The sequence below is a fragment of the Mytilus galloprovincialis genome, chromosome 1 (assembly GCF_965363235.1).
Source record: "Mytilus galloprovincialis chromosome 1, xbMytGall1.hap1.1, whole genome shotgun sequence".
Taxonomy (NCBI): Eukaryota; Metazoa; Mollusca; class Bivalvia; order Mytilida; family Mytilidae; genus Mytilus; species Mytilus galloprovincialis.
In genome coordinates this window covers 20,312,465-20,330,354 of record NC_134838.1, presented here as the reverse complement: position 1 = coordinate 20,330,354, position 17,890 = coordinate 20,312,465, and the positions used below count along the sequence as shown (strand labels likewise).

The 17,890-nt window shown below is 30.6% G+C and overlaps 1 protein-coding gene across 3 annotated transcripts in view; it reads left to right on the top strand.

The window, feature by feature from the left end:
* LOC143068566 (calcium homeostasis endoplasmic reticulum protein-like) overlaps positions 1–17,890 on the top strand; it is a 78,282-nt gene that overhangs the window by 2,804 nt on the left and 57,588 nt on the right. For all 3 annotated transcript variants that reach the window (XM_076242745.1, XM_076242735.1, XM_076242754.1), the window contains exons 3-8: positions 4,014–4,276; positions 4,841–4,978; positions 5,326–5,402; positions 10,879–10,953; positions 14,243–14,354; positions 15,333–15,383. In XM_076242745.1, the coding sequence (XP_076098860.1) occupies positions 4,014–4,276; positions 4,841–4,978; positions 5,326–5,402; positions 10,879–10,953; positions 14,243–14,354; positions 15,333–15,383 (716 nt within the window). The remainder of the gene's footprint in view (positions 1–4,013; positions 4,277–4,840; positions 4,979–5,325; positions 5,403–10,878; positions 10,954–14,242; positions 14,355–15,332; positions 15,384–17,890) is intronic.

Here is a 17,890-nt window from a genome sequence, read left to right as displayed (position 1 = left end):
TCTCAGAGGGAGTATGAAAACATCTAGAATTAGTAAAAAGGGAAATATTAAAAAATATGCAAATGATATTATAAGACTAAAAACATTTTTAGAGTAAGAAGCATTTGACTTTAATATAAATTAATAGTTTTCTTAGAAGTTGTGTTCATATTTAAAAGAAAATAGAAGACAATAAAAATATAAATACTCTTAAGATATGTCTTAACATATTTTAAGAAAATCATAGGATCAATGATAGTTATAAATCAAATAATGTGGTCCAGACACATTGATGAAAAGTCATAATGTAAATACAAGAATTTGAATGAGGAATCTACATTTACTTTTATTTTTTAGATGAACTAATATTAAAACAACGGATTAGTTTACATGTATAGAGTCTTGTCTGTTTGGAAGTGAGACATTGTTGATACTATTCTGAAAAGGTCTGCATTGACGCCATCATCACAAACTAACTGTTAATTTCCCGCCCTATAAAGTGTCTGCATTGACGCCATCATCACAAACTAACTGTTAATTTCCCTCTCTATAAAGTGTCATCTCAGAAGGAGAAAAACACAAATTAGAAATATCTTACCTCCTATACATTTCTAGGAATATGATTGGTTAAAAGCGTCCGCGTGAAGACCGTGTATATTTGATATTGGGTTAGTAGGGAGGCGGGGCTTATATCATACACAGTAAGTAGTGGTGTTACGTCCCTTTATAAAAACAAAACGGTACTGAGAAAAACTCTTAAAGGTTTCAACAGAGGAAGAAATTGATGATTAAGATTGAAATAAATTCAAAAAACATTTTTAAAATTACAAGTTGTTTTTGTTGGCATCTGTTTTTGGTAGAATCAATGGAAGTAGTTTCTTAATGCTAACTTGCTATTTATAAATTTACTGTTTACAAATATTTGAATTTTTTGAAATACTAAGGCTTTTCTACCTCAGGCATAGATTACCTTAGCTGTATTTGGCGAAACTTTTAGGAATTTTGGTCCTCAGTGTTCTTCACCTTTGTAATTTATTTGGCCTTTTTAACTTTTTTGGATTCGAGCGTCACTGACGAGTCTTTTGTAGACGAAACGCGCGTCTGGCGTATATACTAAATTTAGTCCTGGTATCTATGATGAGTTTATTGCTAATTTTGATAGGTCACCAGTCTCACCCCAGATGGAATTTACTGACCCCATATATACCGTATTAGGTCACTAGCACACTATGTAACTAATAATACATGTAGCAATATAATGAAGTGTAGAAATAATGTTTTCATTCAACAGTTTTTTGAAACTTTATTTATTGCAGATACATGAACATCTTTTTGTAGCATTTTTATTTACATTCATCCTTGTATCCAATTTTGTAAATGAAATGTTATATATGATAAAAACAAGTGTCTCTATAAATTAAAAAAAAAATTGTATAAAAAAGTAACTTTAACCATATGATAAAACAAGTTTTGATACATGTAACCTGCCAAATTAAAGAGATCACTCTAAATGCAGGTTGATATTACTACACATTCATTACTTCATTCTGTTATCTAAATTGATGTCAGTCAATTCTTTATATGCCCATAAAAGACACTTGTGGTCCAATTTAAATGATAATGATACTTTCATGTTAGCAGGATAATTGTTGTGTAAGTTAATTGAGGGACACAAAACTCTCTTTCTTTGTGCATCCCTCTCCTCATTGACACTTGTCAAAATTTTCTCTTGGAGTTTTGTTCTCCTACTTCAGTCCGAAGATCCACCATGTCCAAAAAATGTTATCTTCGTTAACAAAGGATTAAAACGCAGTCCCCTCAAAAAGTGAAGTTCACTCCTGTATATTCCATACATTTCTTATATATTGTTAAAAATGATGATTCCTTGGTCGAATAATCAAACCATTATTTTTTTTGCAAGAAAAGGTCCATTTGACTTTCCAAGGAGACAAACCAACATAATTTATCTTAATGCGAATTGTTCTGAATATATCAAAAATAATTGAAACAGGTTAGTCAATCTTCTGAGTGAAATTTGCATTTTGAGTCTAGATTTGATTAGTGTCTTCATTGTTGTTACCTTTAATTCCTAAACCAATATTTTTATAACTAGCTGTTATCAACAAATTTAATTGAATCGGCTACAAAGGCCCAAATATGAACCCTATTCAAGCTTAAATTTTGCATTTGATGACAAAAAGAGATCTTGTAAATTAAATTGCAATATGGTGTTTTTAGCTCACCTGGCCTAAAAGGCCATGTGAGCTTTTCTCATCACTTGGCGTCCGTCGTCGTCGTCGTCGTCTTTGTTAACAATTTTTCAAACATCTTCTCCTCTGAAACTACTGAATGGATTTTAATGAAACTTAAAATGATTGTTCCTTAGATAATCCTGCACAAAGTGTGTGCTTCGATTTTTGATCCGTCAAAAAACATGGCCGCCGTTACTTAAAATAGAACATAGGGGTCAAATGCAGTTTTTGGCTAATATCTCAAAAACGGAAGCATTTAGAGCAAATCTGACATGGGGTAAAAATGTTCATTAGGTCAAGATCTATCAGCCCAGAAATTTTCAGATGAATCAAACAAACCATTGTTGGGTTGCTGCCACTTAATTGGTAATTTTAAGGAAATTTTGCAGTTTTTGGTCATTATCTTGAATATTATTATAGATGAAGATAAACTGTAAACAGCAAAAATGATCAGCAAAGTAAGATCTACAAATAGGTTAATATGACCAAAATTGTCAATTGACCCCTTAAGGGGTAAATGTCCTTTAATGACAATTTTTCACAATTTGTTCATCATATTTGCTAACTTTAAAAAATCTTCTCCTCTGAAACTACTGAATGGATTTGGATGAAACTTAAAATGATTGTTCCTTAGATTATCCTGCACAAAATGTGTGCTTCGATTTTTGATCCGTCAAAAAACATGGCCGCCCTTACTTTAAATAGAATATAGGGGTCAAATGCAGTTTTTGGCTTATATCTCAAAAACGAAAGCATTTAGAGCAAATCTGACATGGGTTAAAAATGTTCATTAGGTCAAGATCTATCAGCCCTGAAATTTTCAGATGAATCAAACAACCCATTGTTGGGTTGCTGTCACTTAATTGGTAATTTTAAGGAAATTTTGCAGTTTTTAGTCATTATCTTGAATATTATTATAGATAAAGATAAACTGTAAACAGCAAAAATGATCAGCAAAGTAAGATCTACAAATAAGTTAATATGACCAAAATTGTCAATTGACCCCTTAAGGGGTTATTGTCCTTTAATGACAATTTTTCACAATTTGTTCATCATATTTGCTAACTTTAAAAAATCTTCTCCTCTAAAATTACTCAACCAAATTCAACCAAACTTCATTTGAATGATCAGTAGGGTGTATAAAATAAAGTTTGTGTTTTATTTTCTATTTCGTCAAAAAACATGGCCGAAGGCATTGTTTACCAGGTGAGCGATTCAGGCTCTTGAGAGTCTCTTGTTTTTTTTAATTATAACAAACAACATATATATATTAGTTTGTTCAACCCTGCACTCTAAATGTATGTTTACAAGGCCTTAAATTCTTTGAAGTCCAGAAGATTTTGTCAAATTTTTCAGAAATCTCTTTTTAATTCATTTGTCCAAGTAAATGTCATCGTTTCATTTGAGCAAAAATCTTTGCATTTGATGTTTTTGTATATTTTTTTTTTATCAACTTGAAACACTTTTAGCTTGAGATAAAAATTATCCCTGATATTAGAGGCCAAATAAGAACCTTTCCACACCTACTCCTGTCATATTTTAAACATAGATTACAAAAACAAGTACATGCAACAGTGTTCGAGAAATAGTTATTTCTTTGTAACCAACATTTGCTGGACCTAAGCTTTTAATAGGTTATGCTTTTTCTTTTTGTTGCATATTTCTTTATTGCCCAATAGTATTTTTTTGATTTTTTACAAGAAATTAAACATGTCATAAAAATGTCAGTGATCTTTCAGTCCAACTGTCAAGCTATTAAAGTTTAATCTTATTTAACTTTAGTAAACCAACAGCAGCAGACATTAGCGCAGCAGCAAGTAATCGTCCAACAAGTGATTACACAGCACCAGACTCTTCCACCAGCACCATGGCAACCCAATACATCAATGCCTCAGCCAATGCCCCAGCAGACATCACAGCTAAGTCAACAAATCCAGGCTTTACAGCAGCAAATAGCTCAGCAGCAAATAGTCAACGACCAGCAGATCAAACAAAGTGAACAGAATTTAGCTGCTCAGTATCAGAGTCTGATGCAACAACAACAGGTAAAAAACAACTATTTCAAGGATATTGTAAAGTACATACTTATAAAATATGATATAGTTTCATAAGTTCAAGGTAATGTTTCATTGCGCAAGACAATTTGATATTAAATAATCACTGAAATTAATAAAAAAAACAACAAATAAAAGTATGTATATCATGTGGTATGGTGTGATAATTTTTCAGCTTAATGAATATTATGAAATTAGTTTTGTAAACATGTTAAGGAGTAATCAATTTCTTATGTCAATAGTACTATAAGGTTTGAAATAAATTACTTTAAATTTACCATCACAAACTGAAGTATTTGGAAAAGAAGAATGTGTGAGGACACAAGTGCTCCTACTCAAACTATCAAAATGGGAAAGACGGAAAGATGGAATGATAGATGGTCAAGGGTAGCACTTATGCCCTAATTGACTATAGTGGGGGACTTAAAATCTTATTTGTTGTGTTTTTGTTTGTTGTCTTTGCATTTTACTTTCGTTTATGAGAATGGAGATATAAATATGTTACATTTTAAACTACTGGTTAGTTAAAAACCTACAACTGTTTTGTTAAAACAGGTACAAATAGATGAAGGTATAGAGAAAGTCCAGGAAGATGAACTCCAGGAACTGTCGGACAAATGTGAGATTCCTCTCGAAGATGTAGGCTCAGCTGTCCAGCCAATCATAGACTCATGTACTAAAGATGCAATTCAGGTAAAAAATACTGAAGATTCAGGAATTATTGCAAAAAATGTAACTGGGTGAATATCGCAATAGTAAGATCTCGTATTCTGATATCTGATACATTTATCTCTTTGCAACTTTCCCCAAAATTGCAATAATAAATCTAGCATTTTGTCTATTCATCAAAAAATCACATTGATAAATGCATGCAATAATTTCTAAAGTTACAGTAAAATGAAATAGCATTATTAATTTGGTTAAGGTAATATACAAATGTAGTATCAAAGAAAAGAACTTGAATAACAGACTTAATCCACTATACATAAATAGTAATGCTGAAATCATATTGTAAATATATTTTTATGTTTTACATTCAGAATGGTAAAGTATGGATATTCCAAAGATGTATCACAGATGAACATTGTCAGTTGATGTCAAGATACCTTCTTAACAGGTAAGTTATCTGATAGGGGTGTCCTCCAAGGATGGCTGGAGAACAATAGAATACAGTAAAATATTTTTAAATTTTACGTAACTTTGTTTTTGGTGTTTCCTATTGTGATTTCAGCTAAAATATGAATGATGCAATAACTATGGACAGTGTTCTATATAATGTAACATTGTTTCCATTAATTAGTAATAGTGATTTTGGTCAGCACAAAATATTCTTTTATCCTAGAATGATCTAGATTTAATATGTGTAGATATTTCATAAGCCTATAATTTGATTTTCATAATAAAAACTGATAGTATATGACAGATAAACCCCAACCAATGGCAATATTGTTTTAGTTATAGTGATTTTGTTCAGCACAAGCTTTTCTGTTGTTCCGGTACATTCTAGAAATTGTGGAGATATTTCATAAGCTTATAATTTTATTTCATAATAAAAACTGTTAACATGTGATAGATTAAACTACACTAATGGCAATATTGTTTTAAGTGTCACTATTAGGTTTTTGTTTTTTTTAATTTGATTTTTAATCAATTTTCTGACATGTTCTCTAATCTCAGCAGGCCGACATAAGCATTTATCAAAAAGTCATGCATTATTTCACACAAAAACCATTTAAATGTCGATAGAAAAATCAGTAGACACAATGTTACATCACTTTATAATTATATCTGAAGATAAAAAGAGACATTGGATTTTACACAAAAATCCCTGAAGCTATTTATATCTGGTTTTTGTTTAGCTATTATTGTATTGTGTTTATAAATAGATATCAGACCACTTTTCCTAAAATAGAATATTCTATGAATTCAAACAATTACGTAAGAATAGATCATTGTTCAAGTTATGAATTTTAGTTAAATATCTCAATGGGTTTCCGCTCAGTGTTCGACCATTTAAAACCTGTTTTGCTAATATTTTGTGGACTCTAGTTGAGTGGCTAACTATCTTTACTACCGCATAGGAACTAAATTTTCTTTATATTGGCCTTTTATAAAAAGCCTCACAGAACAATATTTCAAGCGATAAGATATTTTGGGAAGTAAAACTACTTGAGAAAGAAGTGAAGGTTTCCCTATTATTATTAGTTTCTGTAAAGATATATTTTGAATTAACCCACAATAATTACAGTACTATCAGTTTTATTTAGGAATATCGAAATGTCAAAAAGTAAATTTTATTTAAATGATATCAGTGTCAAAGTTCAGTGCAACGTTGCATTAACCTTAGAGGGAAGTTATTGTATAATTTTAATTTCACTAAACGTACAAGTCTGTTGTCTCATTATATTCTAAAATTTTGAAGTAGGTGTTTAAAAAACATTCATTTTGTATATAGGTGCCAATAAATATGTGTCATATAGATTACGATAGTATTGTATCGTGTTTATTTATAGATATTAGACCACTTATCCTTGTGTAGAATATTCTTTAACTTCCATAGTCTTGAATTTAAACAAATGTGTATAAATAGATTATTGTTCAATTCGTTGTGATTGCATATGATTAAAGTTAAATACCTTTCCGTAGGTATCAACCCAGTAGGGATGTCAGTTACCTATTTATAATTTTAACTGAATGATAAGACCGACTGTAGTCTATTTATATTTTACAGTAATGATAAATTGCAAATATTATTTAGTGCATTTTATACTGCAAATTCATAAATTATTGATTAATTTAAATTTTGTGAATTTTGAGATTTCGCGTGGATTGCATTGTTTTATATAGAACATTTATCTGTATGCAGATTTTACTAAAATCACAATCATTTTTTTTTTTCTCAAAACTTATATTCAGAAATTTTTACAATGTTTTTATTATTGTGAAAATTGCATCACAATAGGTTTCACAAAAAAAAACCACCTCACATTTCAAATAGTGATAGCATGATTTGTATATGTCCCTAAATCATTAGAAATAATTTTACATTTTTGTCCATTGTTCAACTACAGCAATTATATTTCTGAATTAATAATACTACATATTCATAGTTATTGCACTGCAGGTCAATTATGACATTGTGATTGGTTAAATGTGTTGTAATGTGGTGACCCTGTATGGATTCGTAGGGGGTTAGTAAATTTCATAGGGGGTTCATTACGTCACATCTACTGTTCATGGTGACTTCATCTATTGATGTTTATTTTGTTGTTTCTCTTGCTACAAAATGCAGCAGGAAAGTCCCCTGTGTGATTTATGCAGTCAATCTCATTAAAAGCGTATCAGAACATCAGATTTTAAAGAGATAGATGTAATAGGATTAGAAATATGAACAATCAGTTAATTATGGATTATCTATGTTTGTGAAAACGTGAAGGAATTATAACTACACTCTCATAGAAGGTTAACTTAGCACTGAGATGTGATGTATACCTCAGAAACCTCCTCAACTTTATTTTGAAATCTTATAGATAATTTGTTTATTGCTATTTTTCTTAGCATGACTTAAGACGTAGACTTTTGACGTCATTACATTCAAATTCTACTCAACTGAGAAAAACACATCCCAGTCAAGAAGCGTGAGATGGAAAATTATCACATAAAAAGATCAAGAAAACAAAAACAATTCATGTAGCAAAAATTTAATCCTGACCTTTAGATATGACCCTTTTCAATCAACCCTTAATTGCATCATGCTAATTTTTAGCATGTTTTCAGTGATAGCTTTTGACTATAGGGTTAATAACTTTATAGTCAATTTTCTTGTGTTTTGAAATGTTTTGCTTCAAGTAAAGAAATAACAGGATTTTTATGCCCCACCTACGATAGTAGAGGGGCATTATGTTTTCTGGTCTGTGCCTCCGTTCGTCCGTCCGTCTGTTCGTCTGTCCATCTGTCCGTCCGCTTCAGGTTAAAATTTTAAGTCAAGGTAGTTTTTGAAGAAGTTGAAGTCCAATCTACTTGAAACTTAGTACACATGTTCCCCATGATATTATCTTTCTAATTTTACTGCCAAATTATAGTTTTGACCCCAATTTCATGGTCCACTGAATATAGAAAATGATAGTGTGAAGTTCAGGTTAAAGTTTTTGGTCAATGTAGTTTTTGATGAAGTTAAAGTTACATCAACTTGAAACTTAGTACACATGTTCCCTATGATATGATCTTTCTAATTTTAATTCCAAATTAAAGTTTTGACCCCAATTTCACGGTCCACTGTACATAGAAAATGATAGTGCGAGTGGGGCATTCATGTACTTAATGGACACATTCTTGTTCACATTATTTTTGAGCCTCGACATAGGGATATTGATCTGGCGGCAGTGGCTGAAAATAAATGAGCTATGTAAAAATATTGGTTATCCATATACCAGAGTACATGAATTTTAATGAAGGTTATGGACAATTCCAATGTTAAGTATATTTGTACCTATATATTTGGCATTTTGGACGTTTTTTTTTATTATAAATCATATATAGTCATATGGAAAGCATGAACAAATTAAATTCAATGATTTTCTTGGTTGAACTAGTATTTGATTTAATTTTTTCTATTAAAGGATTTGTTGAGTAAAAAAAACAGATTTGTCATCCAGAGTGTTATTAACTTGACCACCCCTGTCATTATTGACAGGACTTAATCATTATAATATATAAACATGTATAATTATATAAAATAAAGCATGCAAATGGTGTTTTATATACAAATTCACTTTTTCAAAGAGTCTGAAAATTAAACAAAAATAGATTTATCATTTATGGTAAAATCTTTATTTTAGTTGAAATGACATAATGATTAATTATGTAACTTGTGTCAAATACAAGCATAAAGCTGCAGTAATAACTAAATATGTGTCAGAAACAAAATTAATCTACTTCAAGGAATTTTATTTGGTTAAAATATGAAAATTTATACAGGAGACAACTTTTTTATAAATTCAAAACTATGTTTCCAGGCCTATTTGTTCATGCAGTTATGCAATTTGTCAATATTTTTTACTGAAGAACAAATTTGCTTATCATATGAAGATAAGCATTCTGTTTAAGGCAATTTCAAAATATAAATTTAGCTTGTTTGTCTTGCTTGTAAGGACAGTTATTGAGGTCGAGACTGAAATATAACTTTTACAACAAAAATGACAATTAATTAATCTGTATCTTATATCTAACATTGGTTACCAACATAACAATACATGTGTATGGAGGGTGTATAAATTTGGAACTTGTCAAAATGTAGTAATGTGGCGACCCTGTATGGATTCGTAGGGGGTTAGTAAATTTCATAGGGGGTTCATTACGTCACATCTACTGTTCATGGTGACTTCATCTATTGATGTTTATTTTGTTGTTTCTCTTGCTACAAAATGCAGCAGGAAAGTCCCCTGTGCGAATTTTGCAGTCAATCTCATTAAAATCTGATGTTCTGATACGCTACAGGAGGGGGGGGGGGAATAGTGTATCAGAACATCTGATTTTAATGAGATTGTTATGCAGTTCACTACTGACCCTCTACGGATGGATAGAGGATAAGTAAAATCCATATGATATTTGTTTGGCTGAATATCCTATGGATTTTACATACCCTCTATGGATCTGTAGGGGGTCAGTAATGAACCATATAAATTATGATATTATTTTGACTAAGCATCCTTCAATGGAAATATGTTAATGAATGAAGGGACAGGTGGATTGGGAAATACAAGAAATATTATTATAGCACTTACAACCCCTTCAAAAGAGCTATGAGGACCTTTTCATGTTTATAGTTGTATGGTTTGTACACCATGTGGTAGAATTAGGAAAACATGAAGATATACATGTGATATACATGTCCACATTAAAAGAAGATTAGTTAAAGACAAATGAACGCAAATGTCAATGAATTTGATGTCATTAGAAGGATGAAGACGTTAATTTTACACGTTTCCTCCCAATGTTTATAGATTAGTTTAATCATTTAATTTTTTTTTTTTTTAAAGTGATAAAGACGTTTAAAGAATAAGAAATATGAATAATAAGTTAATTATGGACTTTCTATGTTTGTGAAAACGTGAAGGAATTACTACACTCTCATAGAAGGGTAACTTTACACTGAGATGAGATGTACCTGAGAAACCTCCTCAACTTTATTTTGAAATCTTATAGATAATTTGGTTATTGCTATTTTTCTTAGCATGGCTAACGACGTTAGACTTTTGACGTCATTACATTCAAATTCTATTCAACTGAGAAAAACACATCCAAGTCAAGAAGCGTGAGAGGGAAAATTATCACATAAAAAGATCAAGGAAAATTTAAGAAAACAAACAATTCATGTAGCAAAAATTTAACCCTTACCTTTAAATATGACCTTTTTCAGTACAGTACATAGAGAAAATAAACCCTTAATTGCATCATGCTAATTTTTAGCATGTTTTCATAGATAGCTTTTGGCTATAGGGTTAATAACTTTATAGTCAATTTTCTTGTGTTTTGAAATGTTTTGCTTCCATTAAGAAATATCATGTTTTTTTCACATGTTTTGTTTTTTGTAGAATTGCAGCTGGAAATGCAACATTTGAGTTAAGACTTCATCTTATCTATTTAGTTAATGATTTGTTACATCACTGGTAAGTACTGATGTTATCAAACAGTTCAACCTGGTTATTAATATAAAATAAGAAGATGTGATATGATTGCCATTAAGGCAACCCTCTACACTTCAACAATGAGCAAATCCCATAACAAACAGTTCAACCTGGTAAACTTTATAAAAATAAGATGTGATTGCCAACAATGCAACCCTCTACAAGAGACCAAATGATGTACAAGTTTACAACAATGGGTACAGCCTTCAGCAATGAGCAAAACTCATAACAAACATTTCAACCTGACCTAAGACATACTTCAAGTTTAGAAATATTTTAATGTTCATATATTGCAATAATTGCGAGGGTAGTGATTGTAAAAAAAAGTATCATTTCAAGTTCATTATCATATAACATTATTTGTATGTAGAATATACTAAAATTCCAATACAGTCTAACCTTTTTGTCCATTCTTAAAATAATATGATTAAATAGGAGCAAATGTTAATGAATATATACAATAATCTCCTTTGAATGACATTAGGTAATGGTAACAGAGAAAATTTAACTTTTCATTAAATGATATTATATGAATACGAGGATATATAATGTTAGGTAAGAGTCCGACAGTAAGAATAAAAGGGGACTTTTTAAAATGATTACCCCAAGACGATATTATGTTAACTGTTAACAATAGAAAGTCTTATTACTGTATAACGAGACCTAATTGTCAAATTCATTGCATTGTGCAACATGCACAGTTAATGACCAAAGATTTTTAAAGATTACATGGATTAAGTCAAAAGTGCCTAAAATAGCAATCACTGACACAGTCTTTTAACCATGTGATGAGATTGGAGATTAAACTAGTAGTTCTTTGGTCAACAACAATATTAACCCTGGTCAGTTGCTAAAAAATAAATGTGCTATGTAAATATATATGTTATCCTAATACCAGTACATGAATTTTAATGAAGGTTATGGACAATTCAAATGTTAAGTATATTTGTACCTGTATATTTGGAAATTTGGACATTTTTCTTTTATAAATCACATATAGCCATACGGAAAGTATGAAAAATTTAAATTCAATGATTTTCTTGGTTGAACTAGTAGTTGAATTATTTCTGTTAAAGGATTTGTTGAGTAAAAATACCAGATTTGTCATCCAGAGTGTTATTGACCTGACCACCCCTGTAATTATTGACAGGACTAAATCAATATTATATATATACATGTATAATTATATAAAATAAAGCATGCAAGTGGTGTTTTATATACAAATTCTCTATTTTTTTAAGAGTCTGAAAATAAGACAAAAAATAGATTTATCATTTATGCTAAAATCTTTATTTTAGCTAAAATGACATAATTTTACATGATTAATTATGTAACTTGTGTCAAATACAAGCATTAAACTGCAATAATAACTATATATGTGTCAGAAACAAAATTAATCTACTTCAAGGATTTTTATTTGGTGGTAAAATATGAAAATTTATACAGGAGACAACATTTTTATAAATTCAAAACTATGTTACCAGGCCCATTTGTACATGCAGTCATGCAATTTTCGTTATTTTTTACTGAGGTACAAGTTTGCTTTTCATCTGATAATAAGCATTATGTTCAAGGCAATTTCAAAATCTAAATTTAGCTTGTTTGTCTTGCTTGTAAGGACAGTTATTGAGGTGGAGGCTGAAATATAACTTTTACAACAAAAATGACAATTAATCTGTATCCCATATTTACCATTGGTGACCAACATAACATATGTATGGAGGGTGTATAAATTTGGAACTTGTCAGTCAGTAATTGTCATCCACATTGAACACATTATCATGCTCTAGTATTGAGTTTAACTTTATTTTAAGTTTTCAGCAATAGGTCTGTTTCCATGAGCAGTATATGTCATAAAAACAGCAGTTTCAAAATTCCAGTGGTCTTGCTATAGCAATTCAACAACATTTGATATTTGGATTTTCTGTGAGATTTTTATGACCATTTTAACCTAATTTTTATGCTCCAGTAGTCAGTTTTAATTTTTTCGAATAGGCATGTATCTCTAAAAATTATGACAGGTTAACAATGTTTTCTAGGTTAAGTTATGTTGATCAGAAAATTTTCTTTTGATTTTGACCGTATTTCCTGAATTCAGTGACCTTTTAAATGACTTCAATATTACAGCTGGTAAGACATGTTGTTGTGTCAATCCTTGTTAAATTTATGACGATATTTTTTTTCCAAATTTGTGTAAAATGTACAAGGAAATTGACATTATTTTATAAGTTGTATATACCTAGAACATTTGTTTCAGTATAGACCAGTTTTTATCCTTCCAGTAGTCCTATATACCAACTTATTTGTTGAATCAATTTTATTTGACCTTCTTTTTACAAGTAAATCACTAAATGGTAGATGTAGATTTTGATATGATATAGGAAGCCAACAGTTAGAACTGGAAAAACAAAATATATGTTAAAATTTAGACAGCAACATAAAAAAGATTTGTACTTTTACTAAGTTCTATGCAATCTTCTCAAGATCAAATCTTATTTAGTTAACCCAAATCATAACCCTGTTTGACACCGATACATTCTCACGCTTCCCACACTCAATAAAAAAAGACACACATGCCCAAATATTGTTAACAGCAAGTTGTTGACAACCAAAATGTAAGGCACACTTCTACATTTCCTAATCTGGATGTCTTAAATGAGGAAAATTCACTCTAATCTGGATGTCTTAGATGAGGAAAATTCACTCTGATAACCTTTTCAAATGAAGAAACGGGTCAGCTATGTTCAGAAGAATAAGGAGTTTCCATGCTTTGTAAAAAGTCTTTTGATCTTTTAATCTATTTTCAAAACCACACACAGAAGGATGAAAATGGAAAAAAGCCTGATCTTACTCGAATAATTCAATCCCTCTCTGTGTTCCATTTTCTCCCACGCCAGGAGCCATCGTAGATCACCAGAATATAATGACTAAATTATTCGGGTTAAGTCTGAACATGGATCTGATGAGTCCTAATGATACTTTCTTTTTCACAGAAAGAATGAATTTGATATTTCTAGATTAAGCCAGGCAAAGTGTTTATGAATACATTTGTAATAATGGCGTAGAGGTACAGCTCCATATGTATTTTTTTCACTCTTAATTTATGTAAATTAAAAGGTTCTGTCTTATATACGCATCATACAAGATCATGTCAAAAAGTCAGGTGAAATGGAGATTTTAATGACATAACATGAATTGGTTATTAATCTCTGATGATATAGACAAGTTATACATGTATCAAATCTATATTCCGTAAACTTTTTTTTTATAGCCAAAGAAAGAATGCAGAAGAACTGAAAGAAAATTTGGAGAAAGTTGTTATACCATTATTTTGTAAATCTTTCATTGGTCTAGAGGAAAGCAGGAAAAATAAACTGAATAAGGTAAAATATAATCAAATATTGAAATTATGACTTGAAATTTCAGTAAGAATTTATTTTTTCAATTAACACTCACACATCTTACAATGGAACCAATGGATTATCTGAATTATTCAATCAAGATAGTTAAATTATTGAATTTTAAAGTCCAAGCCTTTGCAAGAAATGGATAATAATAAATTTTTGAGTTTTTAAGAATAAAAATGCCCTTTGAGGGCCTACCGCTTTCTACAAAGTTGTAAGCTTCTCTTACACCTTCTGATTTTATCCAGTTAAGCTGGACCCCTGTTGTGTTCACTTATTGCTACACTAACAACAGGTACAGTCTAAATCCTGTGGTCAGCCTTCTGTTTACATGATTTCATAATTTAGACGAGACTAGTGCATCATGTGATGTGTTTACATTATCAACATTTGAGGTCAAGTTCCTGTCAATATAATTGGTTAATTTCGTAGCAAATTGTTGAATTTATAAGACTCGTTCGATTAATGCCCCTGTGACTGGCTCCAACCCATTCCTTAGGTGCAAAGCTTTAGATGGAATGGTGGATCAGTTCATCATCCAGTGCGCTGATAAGGGTTATGACCCTTAAATCAAGCAATCGTCTTCTGAGATCATCAGCAGCCACATTGTGGTATATAATGTGTCTAGAAATGGTTAAATTGCCAGAGAATTTAAGAAATTTAGGTGATTTTAATTTTTTGACAAGATTTTGGTTTATATACGAGTTGCTCAAATCAGTATTGAGTAAAATCTATGCATAATAAAACATCAAGGACAACTTTTTTCAGACACATTTGAGTGCTGTGGAATTAGAATTATAAACTTCCTGTAAAGAAAATGTCTGAAAATGCTGTAAATTTGGTTGAACTCAAAAAGACATTCAGAAGATAATAGAACTTCCATTTATTTACAAAGCATTAAAGTAACTGATTGTCTTGTAAAATCTTTAATAAATAATGTTGCTTTATTATTTGCAGCTTTTGAATCTATGGGAAACCAACCACTATTTCAAAGACACAACGATTAAGGTAAGACATCAGTTGTGCTATATTTACCTGTAAGACAAGTCTACCTGATTTACATTACAGACCTTATATGGTAGTTCCAGGTACAAAGGGAACTCTATAAAACATAATTGTCATTTTACATTTCATAGATAGGTGGTATACATAATTACATAATTTCAAGGCTGTGACAAGCCATTAATGCAGAGATGTAAATTTGTTGATTAATTAAAATCAAATATAAGTCAATCATGGGCATAAATTATACATACTGCTTCCTTTTACAAAGAAATAATTGTAAATATGATAAGTATTCCTCTGTAGTTTCCCTAAGTGTCAGATAGTATTTCTTTTTTTCCTCAGAAACATGGCTCTTTCCTTCCTTTGAATGCTAATATGTTGTTAATTGCATGGTTAATAATGTTGTTTTGGGCGTTATGCTTCAAAGGGACAGACACACTGTGTTACATGATCGTGGTTGCAATCAAAATGCATTGATGCTATATTAGCTTTATATCTGAAAGTCAAACAAAAATGGTTTGGAATGATATGTGGAAAAATACTGAATATCAATTATCATATTTTTCCAGAAGTGTTTGTCTTAATATACCTTTTTATTGCATTAGGATAATAACTTTGTCTGTTAAGGCATAATTTTATTTGCCAGAAAATCCCCCGCCAAAACCTGTTATGTTAGTATAGATAAAATACATATAAAATGGTTGGTGCCAGTACTCTTCAAATGTTGTCAGATGTGTATTTATTAATTGTCGTTGATAATTATGATATCTAGGAAGTTGTAAGTACCTGTCCCTATAGGGCGTATGTCTCTGTAGTTAGTGGACTGACCACAGCTTTGATGAATGTTATGACAATTTTGATGTCAACATTTGACAAGTCTATCTAGTACTTTTACAACTATTACAGCTTTGTCAAGGCCAAGTTGTTTGTGACAGTGTGTATTGTTTATTAGTATGCACTTCTTGTTTGGTCAATTATGGGGGAGTTCATTTTCACACATTGTAACGACCTTACATTATGACAACATGGGAGGAAATATCTTGTTTAATTAGAGACAATGTAAAAAGGTTATTTAGAAACAAAGTAAAAAGGTTGTTTAGAGGGCATAATAATTAGATAAAAGTCCAAGTCAAGGCTTGATATATGAAATCATTAATTTTCATTACCGGCAAATAAAAATATCAACATTTGAATATTAATGATATATTTCATGTGCAAATTTTAGTCCACTCATGTATACATCTTGTTGTTTTGTTTGATTTAATAGTGACAGTCTGGAGTATAGCTTTTGCCATTATTTTGGTGGGGGAGTTATATCGTAGTAATTTACTACTAGTAAATGGTACAGTATCTCTGGATATATTCACATATTATTAGTGAAAGAAAGGTAGCACCTTGTGCACAAACTCCTACCCTTTGGTCGTAGACCAGATTGCTTAAGAGCAAGTGTGCTTTGTTGACCTATTGGTGACAAGGCAGATTTTACTTTTATCAATTTTTATTTGTCTAATAATTAGACCAAATATAATGCAGTTTGATCAGATATTGCTGATAGCAGCTGGTAGATTAGTTTATGTTTAATTTTGAGGGTAATATTTACAAACCATATTAGGTTTAGCATATATGAAACTTTTATATTTAATATACTGCCTACCATCTGTTACTGACAAAATGAAACTTTAGTTCTGACATTGTTCTATTTGCTTTGTGGATTGGTTGTTAGAAGTGTAAAATATGTCATTTGTCATATATGGCCTTGACCATATTTTGAACTCCAGTGATCAGTTTAAGTTCTCATAATGAGGTATATTTTATGATATAAATCCATGCTTCCTTGCATTTTTGGGCCTCCTCTTGATGGTCCAATGCTCTGGTTAGATCTTTAGATTATGTCTGTCCTTCAAAAACATGCGTGATAGCTCAAGAATATTTGTTATACTGATATTTTTTTTCATGTATTTTTTAGTCATATGACCTTGAACTCATTTTCACTGTCTTAATTACCGGTATAAGTGGTCTAGTTTTGTTTTTAAAATTCATGTTTTCTTAGCTATTATGCAAGAGAGATCAACAATATTTGTTATATGCATTGTATTAAGAAATATGTATCTGTCTGACATATGGTACTGACCTTGTTTCACTTTCTAATGGTTGGATTTAAGTTTCAAGATACATTTGTACTGTTTCATAGTATATGTATATAACAGATCAACAATAATTTGATATGCAATGAAGGATATTTTACATGAATGCCAAGGGGCCAACTATTCACCAAAGATTTAAATAACAAAATTAATTGTGCAAAGCTGATGTGTCATTTGACCTTGACCCTATGTCAAGCTCCAGATATTAGAGAAATTATGCATGATGGTTAACAATGTTTGCATATCAATTCATTAAAAGAAACAAATACATCTGACAAATTTCATTTGACCTTGACCTAAGCTTCAAAGATATACTTTTTTTTAAAACTCAGATATTAAAGCATGTACAATATTTTTAGAGTTTCA